The sequence below is a fragment of the Mercurialis annua genome, linkage group LG4 (assembly GCF_937616625.2).
Source record: "Mercurialis annua linkage group LG4, ddMerAnnu1.2, whole genome shotgun sequence".
Lineage (NCBI taxonomy): Eukaryota > Viridiplantae > Streptophyta > Magnoliopsida > Malpighiales > Euphorbiaceae > Mercurialis > Mercurialis annua.
The window spans coordinates 38,870,217-38,890,931 of NC_065573.1; the positions used below are offsets into that span (position 1 = coordinate 38,870,217).

General features: G+C 32.5%; 2 protein-coding genes across 6 annotated transcripts; one reads left to right on the forward strand and one right to left on the reverse strand.

Annotated features, from left to right (window-relative positions):
* Positions 1-240: 240 nt before the first annotated feature.
* On the forward strand, positions 241-15,351 carry LOC126677202 (protein unc-13 homolog). Of its 5 annotated transcripts, XM_050371708.1 has the most exons (26): positions 242-464; positions 556-620; positions 947-1,220; positions 1,411-1,486; positions 1,798-1,960; positions 2,728-2,895; positions 3,592-3,690; positions 3,772-3,981; positions 4,088-4,189; positions 5,236-5,460; positions 6,120-6,200; positions 7,516-7,602; positions 7,750-7,935; positions 8,042-8,200; positions 8,677-8,769; positions 9,196-9,267; positions 9,592-9,709; positions 10,124-10,296; positions 11,146-11,230; positions 11,949-12,080; positions 13,025-13,131; positions 13,239-13,316; positions 13,411-13,506; positions 14,022-14,117; positions 14,217-14,397; positions 14,802-15,351. In XM_050371708.1, exons 1-26 carry the CDS (start codon positions 278-280, stop codon positions 14,969-14,971), a joined length of 3,483 nt encoding a protein of 1,160 aa, XP_050227665.1. In that variant the 5' UTR covers positions 242-277; the 3' UTR covers positions 14,972-15,351. The 5 variants fall into 5 exon arrangements, with proteins under 5 accessions (XP_050227668.1, XP_050227667.1, XP_050227665.1 ...); XM_050371709.2 differs by lacking the exons at positions 242-464; positions 556-620 and having other exon boundaries at positions 1,131-1,220; positions 1,400-1,486; XM_050371711.2 differs by lacking the exons at positions 13,411-13,506; positions 14,022-14,117; positions 14,217-14,397; positions 14,802-15,351 and having other exon boundaries at positions 241-464; positions 13,231-13,320.
* A 1,185-nt stretch (positions 15,352-16,536) lies between these two features.
* On the reverse strand, positions 16,537-17,360 carry LOC126678568 (BON1-associated protein 2-like). The gene has a single exon (XM_050373462.2). The coding sequence runs from the start codon at positions 17,200-17,202 to the stop codon at positions 16,639-16,641; it is 564 nt and encodes a 187-aa protein (XP_050229419.1). The 5' UTR covers positions 17,203-17,360; the 3' UTR covers positions 16,537-16,638.
* Positions 17,361-20,715: the final 3,355 nt, after the last annotated feature.

Consider the following 20,715-nt stretch of genomic DNA (forward strand, 5'->3'; position numbering starts at 1 on the left):
AAATGACATAGTCAACATTTATTGTATAAAAAAATTCAATTTAATTTTTCTTTTTTCAAAAGAAAAACGTTACAGTTACACTGCAATCCTATTCCTATACAGATTTGACTTATTCCCATTAGGATTTGGATTGTCTCCGACGATTACTATGTAATCCCATTCCTATTTAGGTTTACATATTCTTTTTTCGTCTAACCCAATTCCCATTTTTTTTCTCCTTATTTCAACTATAGCGCTTCCCTTTAATTCAAATCAATTAGAATTGCAAAAAATAGCTATGGAGGAGGACCAAGAGGCAGCTCTTTTGCACCGGTACCGTAGCGATCGCCGGAAACTTCTACAGTTCCTCTTATCTTCCGGTTTAATTAAAGAAATCCGAACTACAACCGGTCCACTCAGTTCTCTCAGTAGCATCAATTTCGATACTCTCAGTACTGATTACATACTACACTCGCTGAAATCAGGTAAGAACAGAACTCGTATTTTGTTTCCATTTTTAGTTCGTTACTCTAGTTAATTCTTGGAAGTTTAAGTTTTGTTCGTTCTTTTTTTCAGGTGGAGTTATTGATGTTACTGAAGCTACTAGAAATTACTCGCTAGAATCTGCTTATCCTGTCACGGTAGCTAATTACGAGCTTAATTATATGCTATTTTATGTACTTAATGTTGCTTAAGTATTTTGATTTGAGTTCTATCATAACGAAGAAGTTTAAGTTGTTATTTGTTATTTGTTAGTTAATTTATGGAATTTATTTGTCCCTTAAAATAACTGTTCATGTGTAATTTAACGAAATATCTGAGATTAAATATAAAAGTAGTCGAGTGAACTAATATGCGACAATTTATGTCTGCGTGTGTATGGTTGAAGTGTTTTTTTTCCTCATTTTTCTGCTGCAGCTGAACTTTGAGAAATTAGGATTTCTTAGATTCTTTATTGCATTTGCAGATTCAGTTGCGAGGAAGGGATTCATATTTTCTTGTTTCTGATCCGGATGTAGCTGGATCTCCTCCTAGGCGTGTGCCGCCTCAAATAAGTTTCCACCAAACTACTAACACGTGTCGATCATCAAACCAGACTGTTTGTTCATTAGACAATGAGAATCGTACAGCACTTAAGAATGATTACCGTCCTAGAGATAAAATGGCAACAGATGTACCTGTTAGGCCCTTACAGAAGTGTTCAGAAATTCCTCTGCTTGGTTTGCCTAGTCTCAACACAGGTATTTACTTGAAATTGATATTTTCGCATGTGGTATAAGAATAATAATATGAAACCAGAGAAGGTCTACAATTTATCACCTAAAAGAAATGCTAGTTCTAATTTTTTTCCGGGTGAAAGTATATTTTTCTCAGAGTAGTAACCTTTTATCCTTTTAAGTAAATTGATACATAACTTCAGGGTTTTTGAAGGATTGTCGGATGATGATATGCGCGAATCAGCTTATGAGTTGTTGCTTGCAACTATTTTTCTATCTGGGAACTCTGGGTACTCCCTCTCTCTCTCTTTTTCTTTGTGTGTATGTATGCATGTGTGTGTGTGTTAGTAAGGGAACTTGGGTGTTTGAGTATGTCTATATTCTAGATTAGTGCTGCATGTTGTGTTTGCTAACTGCTTGTGACCAGACACATATGTGTGAATATATGCATACTTGTATTTGCACTGTGCATAGATGTAATGACTTGTGAGGTATGCTTACCTTTGTATATTTATGAATTTCTTTCTCTTTTGATGGGCAATTGGTACCTTTCTTTACTTTACTTTCGCTCTCATTCACTTTTCTTTTTTTTGCATTATAGAGTTGAGGCCTATTCAAATGTCGATAGAAAGAAAGAAAAGAGTTCCAAGTTTTTGTCTGGGTTAAAAAGTAAGAAGGAGAAAATGCTCTCACATTCACAATCACAATTACAATCTGTAGGAATAAACTCGGAGTTCCTCAACACTATTCGTGTTCAGATGCAGGCAAGTTTTAAGTCAGTGCTACCATTATTATGCAGTCGTGAGAGAACCATAATTCTTTCCTATCCGGATTTGTTGCAGTTGTTTTTTTATATTATTTTATTATCTTTTCTAAAGTTTTCTTCTAAATATTCAAGGGGTTTGCAGATATTACTTAATTAAATGGGATTTTAGTGGTTGTGATGTAGATATAATTGAGAATATCACCTTACTTTCTGATTAAAGAATTAAGTTGTAGAATTTTAGGAAAAAGATTGCATGATATATTGGTGATCTCAACAGATTAATAATTTAGTACTATAAGTTATGGCCATTGAATTTAGAATCTTGTTTTGAGTTTCGGTTGTTATGTTTTAGCTATGTACATGGAACTGTACAAAAGCATTAAAGAGATTGCTATTTAGGACTCCCTTCAAAGGAGGAAATAATCTTCATTATTGCTTCTATAAAAAGTTTTCTATGGCATACTTGGTGATTTGGCATTGGTTTATATCTGCTGTTAGTTATTAGTCAAATAGAGTCTCTATAGCTCACTTCATTGTGCTTCCTATGATCAGTTAGTTTCTTCTATCTCCCTAGTAAATTTTGCTTCTTTAGGAAGAAGTAGCATTCGTCAGTGCTTCACTAAAAATTTCTTGATGTTATACTTGGATTTGGTTTCATTCTGCAGTTAATACATGGTAAAATGAGGCTCTTACTTCACTTGATTCTTCAAAATTCAGTTTTTTTTGGTTGCTTAATCTCCAAAGTAAACATTGTATCATTACTAGATTTCAGAAGCAATGGATGCTTGCATCAGGCGGAATTTGATGCAGTTGGCAGCAAGGAGAATGCATGAACATATTGACCTAGCTCATCTTTCACTGGGGCTTTTGAATGGAATTTTCCAATCTGATTTTCGTAATGAAAAGTCTTATAGGCAATGGAAAAATAGACAGGTAATGAGCGACTATTTATCTTTCCTTTTCCACACAGAATGGGGCCTAGACATGTTTAAAGTCTTAAAACCTGCTATTGTGAAAATTGCTTTATCTGCCTTGCATTTCCTGCACATATATTTCTGATACACCGTTGTGAATGTCATTACTAGCTCTCTCAATTTTTGTGGCGGATTCATTTCCATAGCTATGCAGAAGACCCACTTTATACTAATGGTAGGGTTTCAAAATTTAGAACTTTTAGATGGTTGAACTCTTTGTTTTATGAAGGGGTGAGGTCTCAGCAATGGGTTAGGACCCTCTCTCCCTGCAATCCTGCCCTGGGCTTGAACCTAGATCTCTGGACTGCAATTTTATTTGTCAATAAACTTTCAAATGACATTACCATCTACTGCATATCTCAGGAGTATGATCTCTGATGAAGTTGACCATTAGGTGATATGTAAGATGTATGTATTTATTATTTAGTAGTTATTCTGTCTGATGTCATGCAATAGCTTCATTGCTAGTTAACTGTTTGGACCCAGATATCAGGATTAAATATTTGATTATATACCCGTTATTGCTGTTTATGACGTTTTTTGGGTTCTGAAAATGTGTACGGAGCAACAAAAAAAAATTCCCCTAAGAAGTGAATTCTGAAGATCTTTAAAGGTGCAAGTGTTATATTTGTAATTTTTGCAATCAATCCTGCAGGCAAATACATTAGAGGAACTTCTTTTCTTTTCTGCTAATGGCATGACAACTGCACATCTAAGCATCAAAAGCCATGTTGCAAGGATCAGAGATGAGAAGGTATACTGTGTTTCTAGAATTAACTCACGATGGTCTAAAATTCTCCTCATACTGTCCTGCATGATCTTCTGTTTGCTACAGGAATGGGATGCTAAAATGTCACCATCTGAGCGAGTTGCAGTTCTAGCATCTATAAGACAAGTTGCTGAAACTTTGTCATCTTTGCCAGGGCGATTTGGCATTGAAGGTGAAACCTACTATTGGACTGCTTGCTATCAGTTGAACATGCGACTTTATGAGAAGTTACTTTTTGGTGTTTTTGACATTCTTGATGAAGACCAACTCATAGAGGTACTAACTACTAAGGTTTATTAATTTAAGTAAAATAACGCCATTTTCATCTCATTGCTGCGTTGCTTCAAATGATGCTCAGTTTTGGTACTTGATACTTTGTCAGGAAGCTGATGAGGTGTTATCACATTTTAAACTAACTTGGCCTGCTTTAGGCATCACAGAGAAATTGCATAATGCATTGTATGGGTGGGTCCTTTTCCAACAGGTATATCTTTTTTTAGAATGCTTAATACTGTAAAATTATTTTATATAATACCTGAAGTTACTGAACTCTTGAACCATGCCTTTTACTCTTGCGGCAGATAGCAAATTAAGTTTTAGGTTGTATTCAATGCTGGAAAGGTTTTCTAAAAGGTACAGTTAGGGATCAATGTAAGGCACAATTATACGTTCAGATTCGGGTCTAATTTTAATGACCAATAGTACTATCTAGTTCTTTTGATGCTGGAATACCTTAGGCATTATTCTTGAAGTTGCAACTATCAGAAATGGGGTTAATAAGATTGTTTCAAGCAGTTACAACTGGCAAGTTTACCAGAAATCACACACAAAACTAAAGTTTACAAGCAAGACAATTATTGGCTATAAGGGGTAAATAAAAGAAAAATTACACCACACATGAGCCCAATCTAGTGAAGCTTGAAATAACTAAAAATCCCACAAAGTCAAAATTAAGCATAGCTTGGGAAGCTTGAAGCAAGATTCAAAAATGAATTCTTTAGTCCCATGCAAACTCCCAGTGCATCTTCTAACTAGGATGTGCCGGATGAAGTTGTGGGAAGTAGGAAAAGCTTTGGTTCTCCTTTCATGTTTCAAATGCCTTTGGTGGATATTGTCAACGTAACATGTACAGTTCCTTAGACATTTTCTCTCATACTCTTGTTCTTAGAATATAGGAATGTCCTTTTCATCAAGGAATATCCACATGGTGACTTCAAACGTTAATGGGATAAATAGGGGCACCTTTTCTGCAATGGTTGAGCAGTTGTCTGCCATTGTAGTTATTATTTTTAATATTTTTCTGTTCATATTTTGCAATTATCGAATTACAGAGTTGTGGATAGTGGATAGTAGACATTCAGCTATCTCAATGTCGCTTTCTAATATTATACCTGTTAGAATGGCATTTTCTCTTTCAGTCTTCGCGATTCAAGTCAAATTTATGCTTGCATAACTTGATATGCTTGTGGAATTATGCTTAAACTCTAAAGATGATTTTACCGTTTATTCTTACATATCATCTTATTGAAGTTTGTTGAGACAGATGCTGGACAGCTTTTAGAAAATGCAGTGCTTAAGTTGCACAAATTTCTTTCTACTGAAGAGCTTGACTGGAAGGAGTACATGGATAGCCTTGTATGTTCAAGGCAATGTAATGGGCATGAGTTAAAATTAAAGTTGGAGTCATCTATTTGCCTCTCAATAGGCATCTGGTGTGACAGTACATTGCAAGATTATCACCTGCATTTCAGTCAGGTAATTTGCTTATCTTCAATGGTGTTATTGTATTGAAGTGTATTATTTCAGATGCAAGTAATTGCTGAAATTTATGTCTGGCTTGTCTTATATGTAAATGTATCTGTTTTTTGGCTTCATATTTGCTCCACAATGGTCATTGTACAGTAGCCAGTAGGTCCTTTATGTGGATCTCTTATGTTAATACACACATAAAAATACAAGCACAACAATTTTTCTCTCGTATCTGTAGCTTTGCCTTCATTCTTGGTCCAAGTTCTTAATGCAGTGCCAAAGTTGTTTCTCTATCACATTCATTTGAAACAATGAATCTGACATGAATTTGCACATAATTTGTTGCGTCCCAATCAAAATCACTTCCTGCAATTATATATCAAATATTAATTCCCTGTTTATATTAATTGATAGTTTCAGTTTTATTGTATGTGCTTGGATAGAACTTCTTTGTTTGACTTGTAAACTGGACTACTACTTCTTTCAACACATGGAGAGATGAATATGCTTGACTTCCCAAACTGATGCATAAACTTCATTGCTCAATTATTGCCAATAGCTCGTGATTATTGTACCATTGAACTTTTTTTTTTATTCTTTTTGAAGCTTGGTTAGATATCTGCTGATTTTCTTTCTAATTACGAGCCTGTTTTTCTTTCTTTTAGAAACCTTCTTGTTTCAGAACATTGATGACTCTGGTGTCAGCAGTTGGAGTTCTTATTTTCGATGATCGTGGTGAAGTTAAGGTTAGATCTTGCTGAAAAATATTTCTGCAGATATGATAATTGACCAATTCATTGCAAATAAAATAAAGGTTTGCTTAATTATTTCCTGAAACGTAATTACGTATTGATGCTAATTGTTTCTTGGTAAATTGATGGAAGTCCTTTCTCATGTTGATTTGGATAAAAATATGTGTTTTGAGCTGAAGTTAATGAATGATTTTGAGCTTAGTTATTGTTCAGTTCTCGTTACTTATCTGTGACCGCTGATAAGAGGAAAAAATATGGTCTACATATCAAGTTTGGGTTGCTTCCGATTTCAATGATTTGTTCACAAGGAAATGTGGCTCTCTATCTTCAGCATATTTTAAATTACTTGGCAAGGTCGGCCATTTTTATGTCTTGGTTAGGATACTTTTAGGTTGTCTGCATCATAAACTTTTGATGCATTCTACAAAATTACATCCTGTCTAATATTTGATGTTTCCATTTGAGCTTGAATATCATCCTCCTGACTTAGCTCAATATGCTAGTTACTCATGTTAATCTCCTTTGCTCCCATTGAGCTCTCATTTATCTCCTAAATCCTAGTATATAATTCTATTACAGATAATCTGCATTGACCGGTTCTTCCATGTTTGTTTATGCGTCTCTTTTATGTCAGATGATTTTCAATATGTATGTTGCTACTCTAGGCCCATGGTCTCTTATCAAGCTGTATTATTTAAACAAATGCTCCTATTAAATTACAGGTCCTACTCCACTGTTATTAAATTTTTATTCGGAAGCAAACAAGAAAGTGTTTCGAGTTGTTAAAACAATGCCATAGCAAAGCATATCCATTTGTTTTTCTTATATTTCTGTCCTTTTTCATTATATTCCATATATACATGAAATAAAATACAGTAATCAAGACCCCCTAAAGGCGCGTGTAAAAATCAATATAAATATGTTATATAGAACTTTTGTTAGATACTGGGCACATGAAGTTAAGCTTTAGAACTGCAGATGTCTTCTTAACTTCTTACTTTTGCACCAAAATCCTTGTGAACCTGTTTCTGATTCAATTGCTTTTTTGGATTTTGTTTCTGATTTCCTTCCCTGGTAGTTGTATCCTAATCCTGAAGGTAACTTATATTTAAATCCTTGAGTGGTATTTTCGTTTAACTTGTTCAGTGAGACGATACATATATGCTGTTACGCCTATGTTTTCATTGTCTTGGGAGCATCTTGATTAGTTCTGCACTGAGTTTATTTTTATTGTTATTGTAAAGAAGTCAATTACCACAGCTAGCATTGATTCTTGTCTTACGTGAACAATTTTGTCGTTTTTATGCAGTTAAGAAAATTGAGTGCTTCAGATGCAAATGTTTCTAACAAGCTTAAATGTTATGTCAATAAATCTACTGAAGCCATATATTGGCGGGTGAGTCTCGTGTATGATTTCTTGTGTTTTATTTTCTTAAGCCAGATTCTTACATTTGTATTATATTTTTTGTAGCCAAATAAAATCAAATTAAATTGATAGTCCTTTTGCTTCACTAATATGAAATAGATATTTATATGATGTTAGGTTGCTAACAAAGTTGAAGTTGAAGCTCACGCACAAAGGATGCATCCCCTTGCTATGCTTGCTAAGGAACTGAAGTTGATTGCTGAGAGAGAGTTCAATGTCTTTTGGCCAGTCTTACGTCAATGGTGTCCTGAATCACTGATGATGTCCATTGTTATGTTGCACCAATTTTATGGGGAAAGACTGGTTTGTTCTGTACTAGTTTTTACTGTAGTTATCTCAATATTCATTGCAGCTATTGTAAATTTCCCAAGGTTCTACATAGATCGTCATTTGTTGTTTGAAAATGCAGAAGCCTTTCCTAAAGGGGGTGTCGTCTCTTTCTGAAGATGTTAGGTCAGTTCTTCCTGCTGCCAAAATGTTGGATGAATACTTGATTCAGCTACATTCTATGGCTTTGGTAGCAGATAGATCTTTTCACTCTTCCGACCAAACTTTGGACCATTATCAGGTTAGCAGCTGCTTAAAACACACATTTTTAAAAGATACCAATGTACAATGTCTTTTTACATTGCATTGATTCACTGTCGATACTGACTCACTGAGTCCTGCCGATGTATGATCAATTAGAATGCATACATCTACTGATGCTTTTATGGAGTGTGAATCCCAAGCATTCTTTGAGTTTTCGGTCAACCTGTAATGTTTGATCATTACATGCTAATCAAGTAACCATCCCACTAATTGATTGTTTCTCTGCATTTTTCTTTTTGTCATGTGCTGATTTTTTATGTATGTTTATTTTGTGGCACAGATGTTAAAACATCATTTTCTTTCACTATTAAACTACTTGTAATTCAAACAATCTATAAGCCCTACATAGTTCTAGAGCTTCTATTCATTTGGATAGGAATGTAATGTGATGCTTTCTGTACTTCATTATAATTGAATACCATTCACAAAATATATGTTGCTTCACTTCTGCAGATTGGAGAAGTTTCTACGCCTCTCATTCTTGACTGGGTGATATCTCAGCATGCTCATATCTTGGAATGGACTGGACGTGCTTTTGATATTGAGGTCAGCTCAAACTGCATATGATAATATTTTAAAATGTGAGATCTGGATACGCTATCAAAGTACATGAATCTAAAAGAAGAGGATACTGGAGAATAAAAGAGAAGATCACGTGTGGTGGTGCTTTTGTGAGCTCTAATCATTTCAAGCATCAGGCATGACATGTTATAATATGGATTAAGATAAATGCAACGGTCAGATGAAACAATGCACAATGCTAATCCTTTATATATTTGATACATTGATATTGCATGTCTAAGTTGATCCAAAGTAATGATTGGAGCACACCAGCCAACTTTGATATGTGAATTGGTGGAAGATGGATAAGCTGGTTCAACTTTTTAGATGTGCACGCACATCACGAATGGACTTGAATTTTAAGTTTATAAGAAGATTAATATGATGAATCTTTAATATGGGCCTATGCAGGATTGGGAGCCTTTATCAATTCATCAACGACAGGCAGCATCTATAGTTGAAGTTTTTAGGATCATAGAGGAGGTACACAAAATTTTTCAAATAGTTAAATGAAATATTTTGTGCATGATAATTAACCCATCAAATTTCCTTTTACATTAGCATTTTAGATAATTAGATTAGATAATCAGATAATGACACTATATTTTGATGCATGGCTCCACTTCAATACAGAAGCTTTCTTACATAATTCTGTGCATGAAAAACTTTAAACAGACATTTCATTCTTAGAACATATCCTTGCATCAACCAGCATCTATCTGGATTGTTTTACTATTTTTTAAATTTTCCATTTATATGTATGAAAATATAGTTGATTTTCCCTTCTACATCCAATTTAACTTGCAGACTGTAGATCAGTTCTTTGGCTTGAATCTCCCTGTGGAAATCACCCATCTACAAGCTTTATTATCCGTAATTTTTCACAGCTTGGATACCTATTTGATGAAAATGCTCAACCAGTTAGGTAGAATTCTTTTGTTTATTTTTATATTCAGGAATGCATTGATTGTTTATGTATTTCCTTTTTTGGCGTTTGCTTGAGAAAACTAGATTTATTATTCAGTGAATGACGTTTTACGGTTTTTGCTTGTCTCCTCTAATGTTGGATGGTGTTCTTATGGAGTAAAGACTTCTGTGCTCTAGCCTCAAAAATATCATTAGTTATTTTGTATTTATCTTTCCTTTATCTGAAATCTGGTGGGAGACCATAGATAATTTGAGAAACGGGACCAACCTAATAATGCATACTATTTCATAGTGCGAAGATTTCCTTCATATACTTCCTGTAGCTTTTATCTCCTTGCCAAGTTATATAATTTCAGAAGTGTTTCAAAAATTATGGATTTTGACTACAGTCTTAATTCTGTTTACTTTGCAGTTGATAAAAAGCACCTCTGTCCATCTCTTCCTCCTTTAACTCGTTACACTGAGACTGTTATTCCAGTAATCAATAAAAGGTTGCTGGACTGTGAGCCATTGGATGACAATGTAAATAATAAGCTGAATGAGTTGACAGTGCCAAAACTTTGCATTAGACTAAATACACTTCAAGTAAGTATCTTTTTACTTGACAATGATAGTGAAACATAATCCTTAGGCTAAATCCTAAGGGGGAGGCACTGTGGTGCCCATGTTGGGTCTCAAGTTTAAGACTGAGCTCTCCCCTCCCACAGATCCAAAAAACAAAAAAGAAGTTGGTTAATCATTGAAATCTTAAATTGCAAGCTGACTAGTATAAGAATATTAAAGACATGCAGTGGTTGAATACTCTTCAAGAAATAGTTTTATGATTTATCATTTTGGTTAAACGTATAATAAATCTTGTAGTTGCTTTGCCTAAAGTTTAAATGAACTATATACTATTTTCTTCATTATTCTTTTGCAAATAGAACAAGGAGGGATAGAAACGATTAAAGCTAGTAAGAATGAATCAACCAAGAAAGCAAATTTCAGACGCTTTATGAAATTAAGCATAACGTGAAATGTGGGAAGACGTATGGGAATCATTATTTGGTATTGAAATAAGTCTTAAAATTCATTTACTTAAAATACTGCTTGAGGTGTTGGAATCCTTACTCATGGTAAGCCAATTTGAAATAAATTAGGTATTCTGAAGCCTTCATCTTAAAAGAAAATTTTATAACCAGTTATCGCTTCTCATCCTTAGATCTTTCATATATGCTAATATTAATTAAAAGTTATCTTTCTCCTCCTTAGATCTTAGATATCTGCTAACGTTAATTGAAAGTTCTGTCGCGTATAACCATGAACTTTAACTTTCATATAACGTAAATTTCCTACTTGTAGATTGTATTTTTCTTGCCTACAATTTATGGCATGACGTACGATTACTTTGATTCATTACAAGAGTTCAATTGTTTGTCATTTTTTACCATGCAGTATATCCAGAAGCAAGTTGGCAAACTAGAAGATAATATCAGAAAATCTTGGGAGCTGATCAAGCCTTCTCATAATGAAAAATGCAGTAAGATCTCTTAATGAATTTGGACCCTAAATACATTGTTTCTTTGATGAAAAATTCAAATATAAAGGATTTAAATAAAATATGATCTCATTATAAAGTTTGTGTATGAGTGCAGTGGCGGAACCAGGATTTTTTTCCAGCCCGGGCTAATTAATATGTAAAATATAAACAATTTTAACGTAAATATGCACATGTTAATAATTTTAAAATAATTTCAATACAGCTTATTTCTCTCCTCCAATTGGTGTACAAAAAATAAAATAATTCAATTTCGTGATTTGGAATAAAAAAATATGTATGACTTGTTAATTCTGGATCGTTTTACATTAATAATTTTTTTGTGAGAATAAAAATTTAATTTTTTAAATTGTCTTAAATTCAGGGCGCTAGATGGAATTATTGATTATCAAAGAGTAAAAAATGATTAATTTTACTAAAGTTAAGTAAAATAATGGGAAAATAAGGATGATATAAGACATGAGAATCGATCCTAGGACAGTAAATGAAGAAACACACTCTACCACTGAGCCAAAGTGCTAAATGCTACTCATTAGTACATAAATATGTTGATATCATTTTCCAGCCCGGGCTTAAGCACACCCGAGCCTAAGCGTGGTTCCGCCACTGTATGAGTGTTTTTCTATATATACGCGAATGAATTGATTGTTTGTCTACGTACAAATTAATTTTAGCCTATGGATAAAATGTTTTCTTCCAGCAAAAGAGGATTCCACCAAGGAGAATAGTTTGCTATCACATAGGGAAGCTATTGATGCACTATTTGCAACCACGTTTAGCATCATCAAGGATACTGCAAGAGATGCTATCAACATGATTTGTGCCTTCACTGGTAAGTTGATTACCTTGATTTGAATATAAGGCATTTTTTTTATGAATTTCAGCTTTTTCCTAGCAAGATGATATGTCCATGTTGTTATCTGGTCCTATTAAATTAACATGTAAAAGCTCTTTGTAAACTTATAGTTATGCTCCTGATTGGGATGCTCTTTTGAACATAGGTTGACCATTCCTGAATAGTTAAGCGAAGTAATAGTAACATAGACATAAATCTATGTATTCCTTCATTCTTTGACAAGTGCTTAGATCTGTAATCAACTAGTATCACTGTACTGATCATAATGGATTTGTGTATATCCTTCTGGTGTTAGTTCCTAATTCTTTCATGTATGTCTGACTTCAGTTATCATCTGTACATGAAATGAAAGTAAAATATCTAATAGCAATTATGATTCCCGGTATGGTTTCATAAAGCTGAAACTTGCACTTGTTACTCCAATTTTTTTTTTTTGTGGGAAGGTTACAAGTAATGTTTTGTGGTTATCAAATATACGGCAATAATTATAAAAGCACCGCCTATAAAACCAGCATGTGTAGCGTATGTTAGATCTATTATACTTTGTACATTTTAAGGCACATGGCTATTAAATTAATAGTTTTAATGATCTCCTCACCATAGTCTTTCAGGTCACCGATTTTTCTTTTTTTCTGGTAACCCATCAAGTCTGTATATATGATTTTCTAATAAAAAATTGAAGCTACTGAATCGCTGGTATATCACAGATGAGCCTCTCTTATCTCTTTAGTCTTCCATTTAGTTTATTATGTTGTTCTTTCCATCCTTTTCAAAAAGTTTAACTCTTCGAGCCATAGTTGGTGCTATCACGTAATATGAAGTGTCCTGCACATCTTTTCTTCCTTACATCCACTTCTTTATTTTACTTGGCATCTGACACTGGCAGAGAGGTGATATTTTTATTGGATTATAATTTATAGGGGAAAAAATCGTGTTTTGGGACCTGAGAGACAAATTCTTGTCTCATTTATATCGTGGCAATGTTGAAAGTTCTCGTCTGGAAAGTTTTCTTCCTCATGTTGATGCTGTAAGTTATTGAAGTTTGGGATTAAATTCATTACCCAGCTTTGTGCGTGTATGACACTTTTGTGGTTTTCTGTTTTTGTATTCTTAACTTAAGGCATAGTAATGTAGGTCCTCAATCTCATATGCGGATTGATTGATGATATTCTCAGAGACATTTTGGTGCTAAGCATATTTCAAGCATCAATGGTATACTCAGATCTCATTTTCCAATCTTTTGAAAGTCTCGAGACACGAGACACCTTTTCTCAAAATTTAAATATTGTTTGCTTCAATGTTTTAGGAAGCCTTTATTTGGATATTGTTAGATGGAGGGCCTTCTCGGGCATTTTCTGATTCAGATGTTTCTTTGATGGAAGATGACTTTATTATTCTGAAGGTATCTTTCTTCTTCTCTGTCTCTCTCCTACTAAATTAGTAAATGAGACGATACACTTGGGAAAGATTTTTAGATAAAAATTAAATTGGTTTAACATGTCATCTGTTGCATCCTGAGCCTCAACAATTGAAAAACTTTTGGTTTGGGAATTCCACTTATGAGAATTTGATATCTATCAAAATGAGTTGAACACTAAACAGGAGTTAAATAAAATGGGGATTAATCTGATAGCTAGACAAAATATGCATGCACGCATATAAAGAGCAAGGGAGAGTTTGAATTTGAGGCAGTTACTCAACGCTCAATTCGCATAGTAATTATCTTAATTTATTTTGCTACCAATATTACCAGTACCTGAAAATGTGATAAAAATCGTGACCTTTGGATTATTATTTATCATGCTTATTAAACTAGTACTTTATGTGCCCTGTTGCAATGTTACCACATAAGATAGCTATTTGTTTCCTTATCACTAAAATAAACATTCCACGTTTTGCTGTCAATTATCTTTCTAGGATTTCTTTGTAGCTGATGGAGAAGGCCTTCCTCGCTCATTAGTTGAGAAAGAAGCTAGATTTGCTCAGCAAATACTTGGCTTGTTTTCCATTCAGGTTTGGAACTCATTATTGAGGAATTATTTTTGCTAAGTAAACCCAGTACTTGGAACTGCCAGGTTGAAGTGATTTTGGTGACAATTGCTATTTGGGCAGACAGAAACTGTCATCAGAATGTTGATGGATGCAAGTGAACATATCTCAGTAGCATATGATTCAGGTAAAAGTGGCCGGCGGTTAGAAGACGCTGACACACTAGTACGAGTCTTGTGTCACAAGAAAGACAGAGAGGCCTCCAAATTCTTAAAAAAGCAATATCAGCTTCCTATGTCCTCAGGTAAAATTTCTATTTCAGTGCTATCATTTTTTTTTTTTTTGAGAGGATTGCTATCATATTTAGCATAATGCCAATTGTTGCTCTATAATATTACTCCTTCCATTCACAATTCATATGATATTTCTATTGTTACATTGATCATAGCTTTGATAACAACAATATTCAATGATTTTTTATATAAATTAAGTCGATATTGAGTAGCTCGAGCTCAACTCGATATAAATCAACTTGATTTCGAGTCAATTCCGAGTAACTTGCAAGTTGGCTCGACTCTTTACACTTTATCTTACCCCGCCATCACATCTGAAGTGTCTTAAACCAGAACCCGCATGGATCAGTCTTTAAACGGTTAACATATGGGATTTCTTTTTCTTTTTTTAAATTTATTTCTTCGACTTTTGCAGAGTATGACGACACTTCGGATAAAGATTCAACTTTGAAATCACCTCTTATATCAGATTTTCTCAAGCGAAGCTACTCAATTCATTGGACAAAAGAAGGTCAAAGCAGTTTTAAATCAATAAAGAAGAAACTTCAAGAAGCAACATCTGAGATTAGGAATGTGGCACGGTAACAATGTTGTGGCATGGCGTTGCGTAGGCCACATTGAATATTTGATGCAGGAGAGTTTTTGCCATGCAGAAAACAGAATGAATTGTCCAGACAGCACCAATACTAGTAAGCCTATTCTGCAATTATATTTTTACTAAACTCTGCGCTGTAAAATTGTAAATCAACACAAATCTTGCGGGCATCTTTCATGTAGTAAGACAAAGTTAGTGATAGTAATAGGGTATGGGATAGTATAGAGTGAATTTAGCATCACATTTAAACTTGTCAAAAGCTGTTCATCTTTAATTCTTGAACTATTTGTATCAGTGTCTTGCTTCCTTAGCCGTTGGATAAGGAAATTTCTTGATCCATGTTATAGATAATATCATTGTTGGAGTTTCACCTGACAGTAATATTTAATCCCCCGCAACTCCTGTTTGATTACCTCTTTCACTGTTAGTTTATTTTTTGTCTAATTTGTTAAATTCACTATTGGATGAACGTAATAAGATTTCTTTCCATGGTGATGAATAAACAAAACAATAGTATATTTTATTTTATAAAAAATAAAATAATTGTAGAAGGCAGTCTATTGTTCTTTTAGCAATATTTTTCTTAAGAAAGAGGATTCAAAAGATTGTTTTTTTCAATATTAAGAAGGCATTCTACTTGATTAATTAAATATAAAGGTGAAGTGAATTTATTGTTCACACCTCAAATTTAATGTGTGAAGTGTGTTAGGAATAATACTATTATTGTTGAAACTTCACCTAATAATAATTCCATGTTTTACATGTTTAGTTTGTTTGGCAATTGCTGTAGGGAATGCGGCCCTGTATTGGCTTTCTATATTTATTTATTTTTTTCATTTGGTGCTACATTAATGGAGATGAAAATGTGAACTATAGAAAAAGGAAAAAAAAAGGAAAATCACGACCGAGTAAAATTAAAACCCAAGTCAACTAGCTGGATTCTAGGAAAAAGTTTATACTACATATTATAGCACTAAAATAAGTATCAAAACCAAATAAGGAAAGGGACAAACTATCAAACTTATCATGTTTGCCTTCATTCGTTGTCTCTCTCAACTAAGGTGATTTTGATAAAAGTTTTAAGGTAAAATAATTTATTGATAAGTTGTAATTATAATTAAATTTATAAAATTACTTTCAGAGAAATATTTTATCAGTTTATTCTGTTTCTTTTTTGTTTACCATATGATGCAAATTTAATAAAAACAAAAAAAATTCAATAATTATAAGATACAATTAATATTTTGTCATTTTCATGATATTAACAAATCATTTTTTTTAATTATGGACTTATCTTAATATCAAGTAACTGAGTATTCATTGCAAAAATCAAAAGTAAAATAATTTTTTTATAATTCATAATTTTGACTCTTTTAATAATTTTTTTAAAATTGGACAATTTGATTAGTCATATACACGTCTGAGCACGTACGTTTTGATTATAAAATTTCAATTTATAAAATGAACAAATCAAATTGTCAATTATTTAATAAAGATATATTTATCAAAACCTTTAAGGATATATAGAATTATTTTCCCAAAATAAAAACTGCAGAGCATTAACAATTGGTCTATTTTAATCACAATTTTCTGACCAATTCAAGTGACAATATTGCACAATACAATGTTATAATTTCCAACTATAATGCCGTCATTATCAAAAACCGGTATGCGAAAACGCCTTCATAGGGATGCCGATCACCGTCCGACAATCTTCAGAACCTTCTTGATGATGATGATCCACACTCACATTACTTAACAATTGATTATTAATATTTACCTGTTCAAAACCAGTTAACAATTTTATAGCAACATTAACAATTCCTTGCCCTCTTGAACCATCTCTATCCCTAATCCGATAACTAAGGTGCCTAGCTGAATTATCCGGCAAGAACCCGATATCCGTGACCGGAATCTGACACCAACCCAGCAATACTTTTCCAGCAATGAGCCTCTTAGAGTAAAATTCAAGACATATACAAGAATAATTATTAGCAAAAAAAGTAGCAGAATCTATAGGAACATAAAATTTATCACCCCAATTAGGGTTTACTCCTCCTTGATCATCAATTCTTGAAGTGTAAACACGGCGCTTCTCATCAGAATCATTAAACTGGATTTGTGGGTAAGTTGTGATCGTTACGAAAGGTCGTAAACGGTTAGAGAACGGCCCTGAAGACATGTTCTTGAGACCTTGAGCTGATAAAACAGTTATCTCCATCTGATTTTCGGACAAGAGTTAGTTAAAGTGTGTGATTTGTAAGAGAATTATGGTAAAAAATATGGAGATTGTCTGAAATAAATATACAAAAAATTGGAAGAGAGTTCGAGGGAGGTTCAGAAGAGTGAGAGAGCAGCTTCGTTATGGACTTTGGAAATAGAAATTTAAAGAATGGATGTTTCTAAGTAACTGATCGTACAATATAACGGAATTTTCGCGCCGATTTTCAAGTCAACTCATCACAGTAAATTAAGCGCCCACAATTTATTTATTTTACTGTGATTGTAATTTGTAATTTGTACCCTATCTGTGCCCTGTTTTGTCTGATTTCTCAACGTTTTGTACACGTGGCTTGTTGGTAGGTTGAGTTAAAAAGTGATTAAAATTAGATTAATTAATAAATTAAAATAAAATATAGTAATATTTTGATTTGAAATTTTGTATTACATATAATATAATACATTAATCTGATATATTTAGAGTTTTAATTTTAAAAAACCCGCCAAATTAATAAAATATTTTCAAATAAATCAAACTACATAAAAAAAATCTAACTAAATATATTGAATTCGATATATACAATCCTATCTACATGCGTATGGAAATGTAAACAAATAAAGAGTTGAATAATTCAAAACTTTTTTCTTATAACCGACAAGGAAAAACTCTAACGAGAGTAATTGCACGCCAACTTTAGTAAAATAGTGTCAGCGCTTATACTATTTAATCTATGTGTCATTAGTATTTGTCTTCAGAGTTTTTATGTTATTAACTCATAAAAAAATTCTAATGAATATAATTAGGGAGCATTGATTGGTTTGGTAACTGAAAAGGCAACACATTCCAAACCGGTCAATTTAAAAAAAAAAATCGAGTTAAACCTTGATAGCATCCACAATACAATGGTAAATTGACATGCTAATGCTATAATTTAACATTCGGACATAAAATCCAATTTCAATGCAATGCTATATTCCATGATAAATTCAGCATATGCTATATTGCATGTTAAATTTAGAACCCATTATAACATATGCTAAAGTTGAATAAACAATCAAAATTCATTTTTAAGTACGATTCTACTATTATTTTTCTTTGTGTTATATTTTATTTATTTTTATTTTAAATTTTATGCTCTCTTTTTTATTTTTACGATCTTGATTGATTTTTTTTAATTATAGATCGCACGCCAACATATTAAAATATTTTATTTTTAATTTATTGATTCACATAACAATTCTATATTAAATAGCTCATTATTATATCAAATAAAAAATAATTATTATTTGTTCCATATTATCAAGCTGAAGGACATCACTTATGTACGTGATCGTAGTATATTGTAAAAAATTATAAAACATATAATTAAATTTTTATAATATAATAATAATAATAATAAATAATTATCATAGTAAGCAATTATAGCACTTATTTAAACATTTTGCATTGGACATAAAATTAAAAAATTATACTAAATTTAGCATTTTGTCATTTTTATGCTAAATTTAGCATAAAAAATAGCACTACATTGTGGATGCTATAAATTTTTACAGATACATTTTTCATGTGAGCAGAATTTCATTCTCAAGTGCTTTAAAATACTTTTGTCTGTTTTTATAATAACAAAAAGAAAGAAAATAAAAAAAATATTGTGAAAATTCTAAATTGACCTATAAAAACTTAAAGACGACAGTACAATTTGTGTAAATCCAATAACATGTTTGTTTAATATATTTATATGCCCCGTGGGAGGATAGAAAAGTCTGTTTCATCACCATTCTGGATGTAGACCAAACTGTAGCTACTTTTAATTTTCCTTTCTAAGACTAGAATAGGAAAGTAAATCGGTATTGATCAAATTTGAACTTTAGCATCCATCTTTAGCAGCCTAACCTTAATTTAATTTTCATAATTTATTATTATATTAAATATAAAAAAAAAACATTATTATCTCATATCATAAACACTAAATATGGATATAATGGAGCCCAATAGAGGCGAAATACTATCATTTGTAAACCCAATTTTATTATAAAATTCAAAACTCAAAACTCAATATGAACTTAGATTAAATTTTAGTTTAAAAGTCCATCCTCGCGTTGGACAAAATAATTTGAGAACAGAACTAAACTTTGGTATAAAAAATTAACTGTTAGTATAAAAATAAAAGTCAAACTATTTTTTAAATTCACTCTTATATCTTTTATCAAATACAGTCAAATTTTTTAATTTTCACTATTATTAAATTTAAAATATTTTTTTGCAATTATGTCTAAAATTTTAATTTCACATTTTAAATCCAAACATTTGTTTGTTATGTAGACCTGTTCATGGGCCGGGCTTGGCCGGGCTTGACTTTTTTAAAAGCAAGCCCAAGCCCGGTTCGGGCTTTAAATATACTACCCAAACGCGGTCCTAATGCACTAACTTTACGGGTTCGGGTTGAGCTTTACATTATTTTTTTACAATATTAAAAGTCTGAACCCGCCCATAAAAAACGTGCTTTTACGGGCTCGGGCTTGAAACCAAAAATTGGTGTCCAAACCTGGCCCTAAAAGGACGGGCCTGGGCAGGCGGGCCGGATATCCAAATCTAATAGTAACTCTTTTTAAAAATTAGACAATACTTTTAAAATTTGGTAATAATTGATAAAGGTTTGAATTTAAAAAATAAAATTTAAAATTTTAATTATAATTGAAAAAATAATTTTTAAAAATTGGATATGATTGTAAAAATTAGAAAACTCGCTTGTAATTGATAAAACACGTAAAATAAATTGAATTGTAAAAATGATTGTGCTAAAATTAAAAGTAATATTATAATGTAATAGTATTAGATTTAGAAGAATAGAAGCAATTTCTCATAAGTCTCATTTAATCTGTAAATATTTACAATATATAGAGATGATTGTGACGCATCAGTACTCCCTCGGCCATTTAATCAAAAGACCAACGGCTATATTCACCAACTGTAACTAACAAGTTATATTGTACACTAGCAGGTTAACTAACTGTAACTTGGCAAACTTGTAAGTTGTAACCAACCAAAATAACAAACTAACTGTTACTGGTGTTTTGCGTTTGTAACAAGCGTGTGAAATGCGGGCGTGCCAGGAAGCGGATTTCAAAATGCAACTTAACTTCTTAAAACGAGCGATTGGGGTTTGGTTAACCTTATAACAAGTACTCCAATCAAGTAATGCTAAAACAAAGAAATTCAACTGTAAATATGTTTACTAATTGAATGAAATGAAAATACAAGTGTTTGAGTATAAATTGCAGAAATTCAATCGTAAAGTTCTTTACTGATTAAAGAAAATTGAGAATGCTAAGTGCTGAGTGTTTTTGCCTTTGGGCTGGTTTTTGTTGGATTTGATCGGGGGCTTTTCTCTTCCTGCTCTTGTCTTATTTATAGACTTTGTCATTTGAAAACTGCTGCTTCATTTTTCAACTGCACACGTTCTTTTCCATGCACCTTCAAGAACTGTCAATTGTGTCTCTTGTTGCTTCTGCA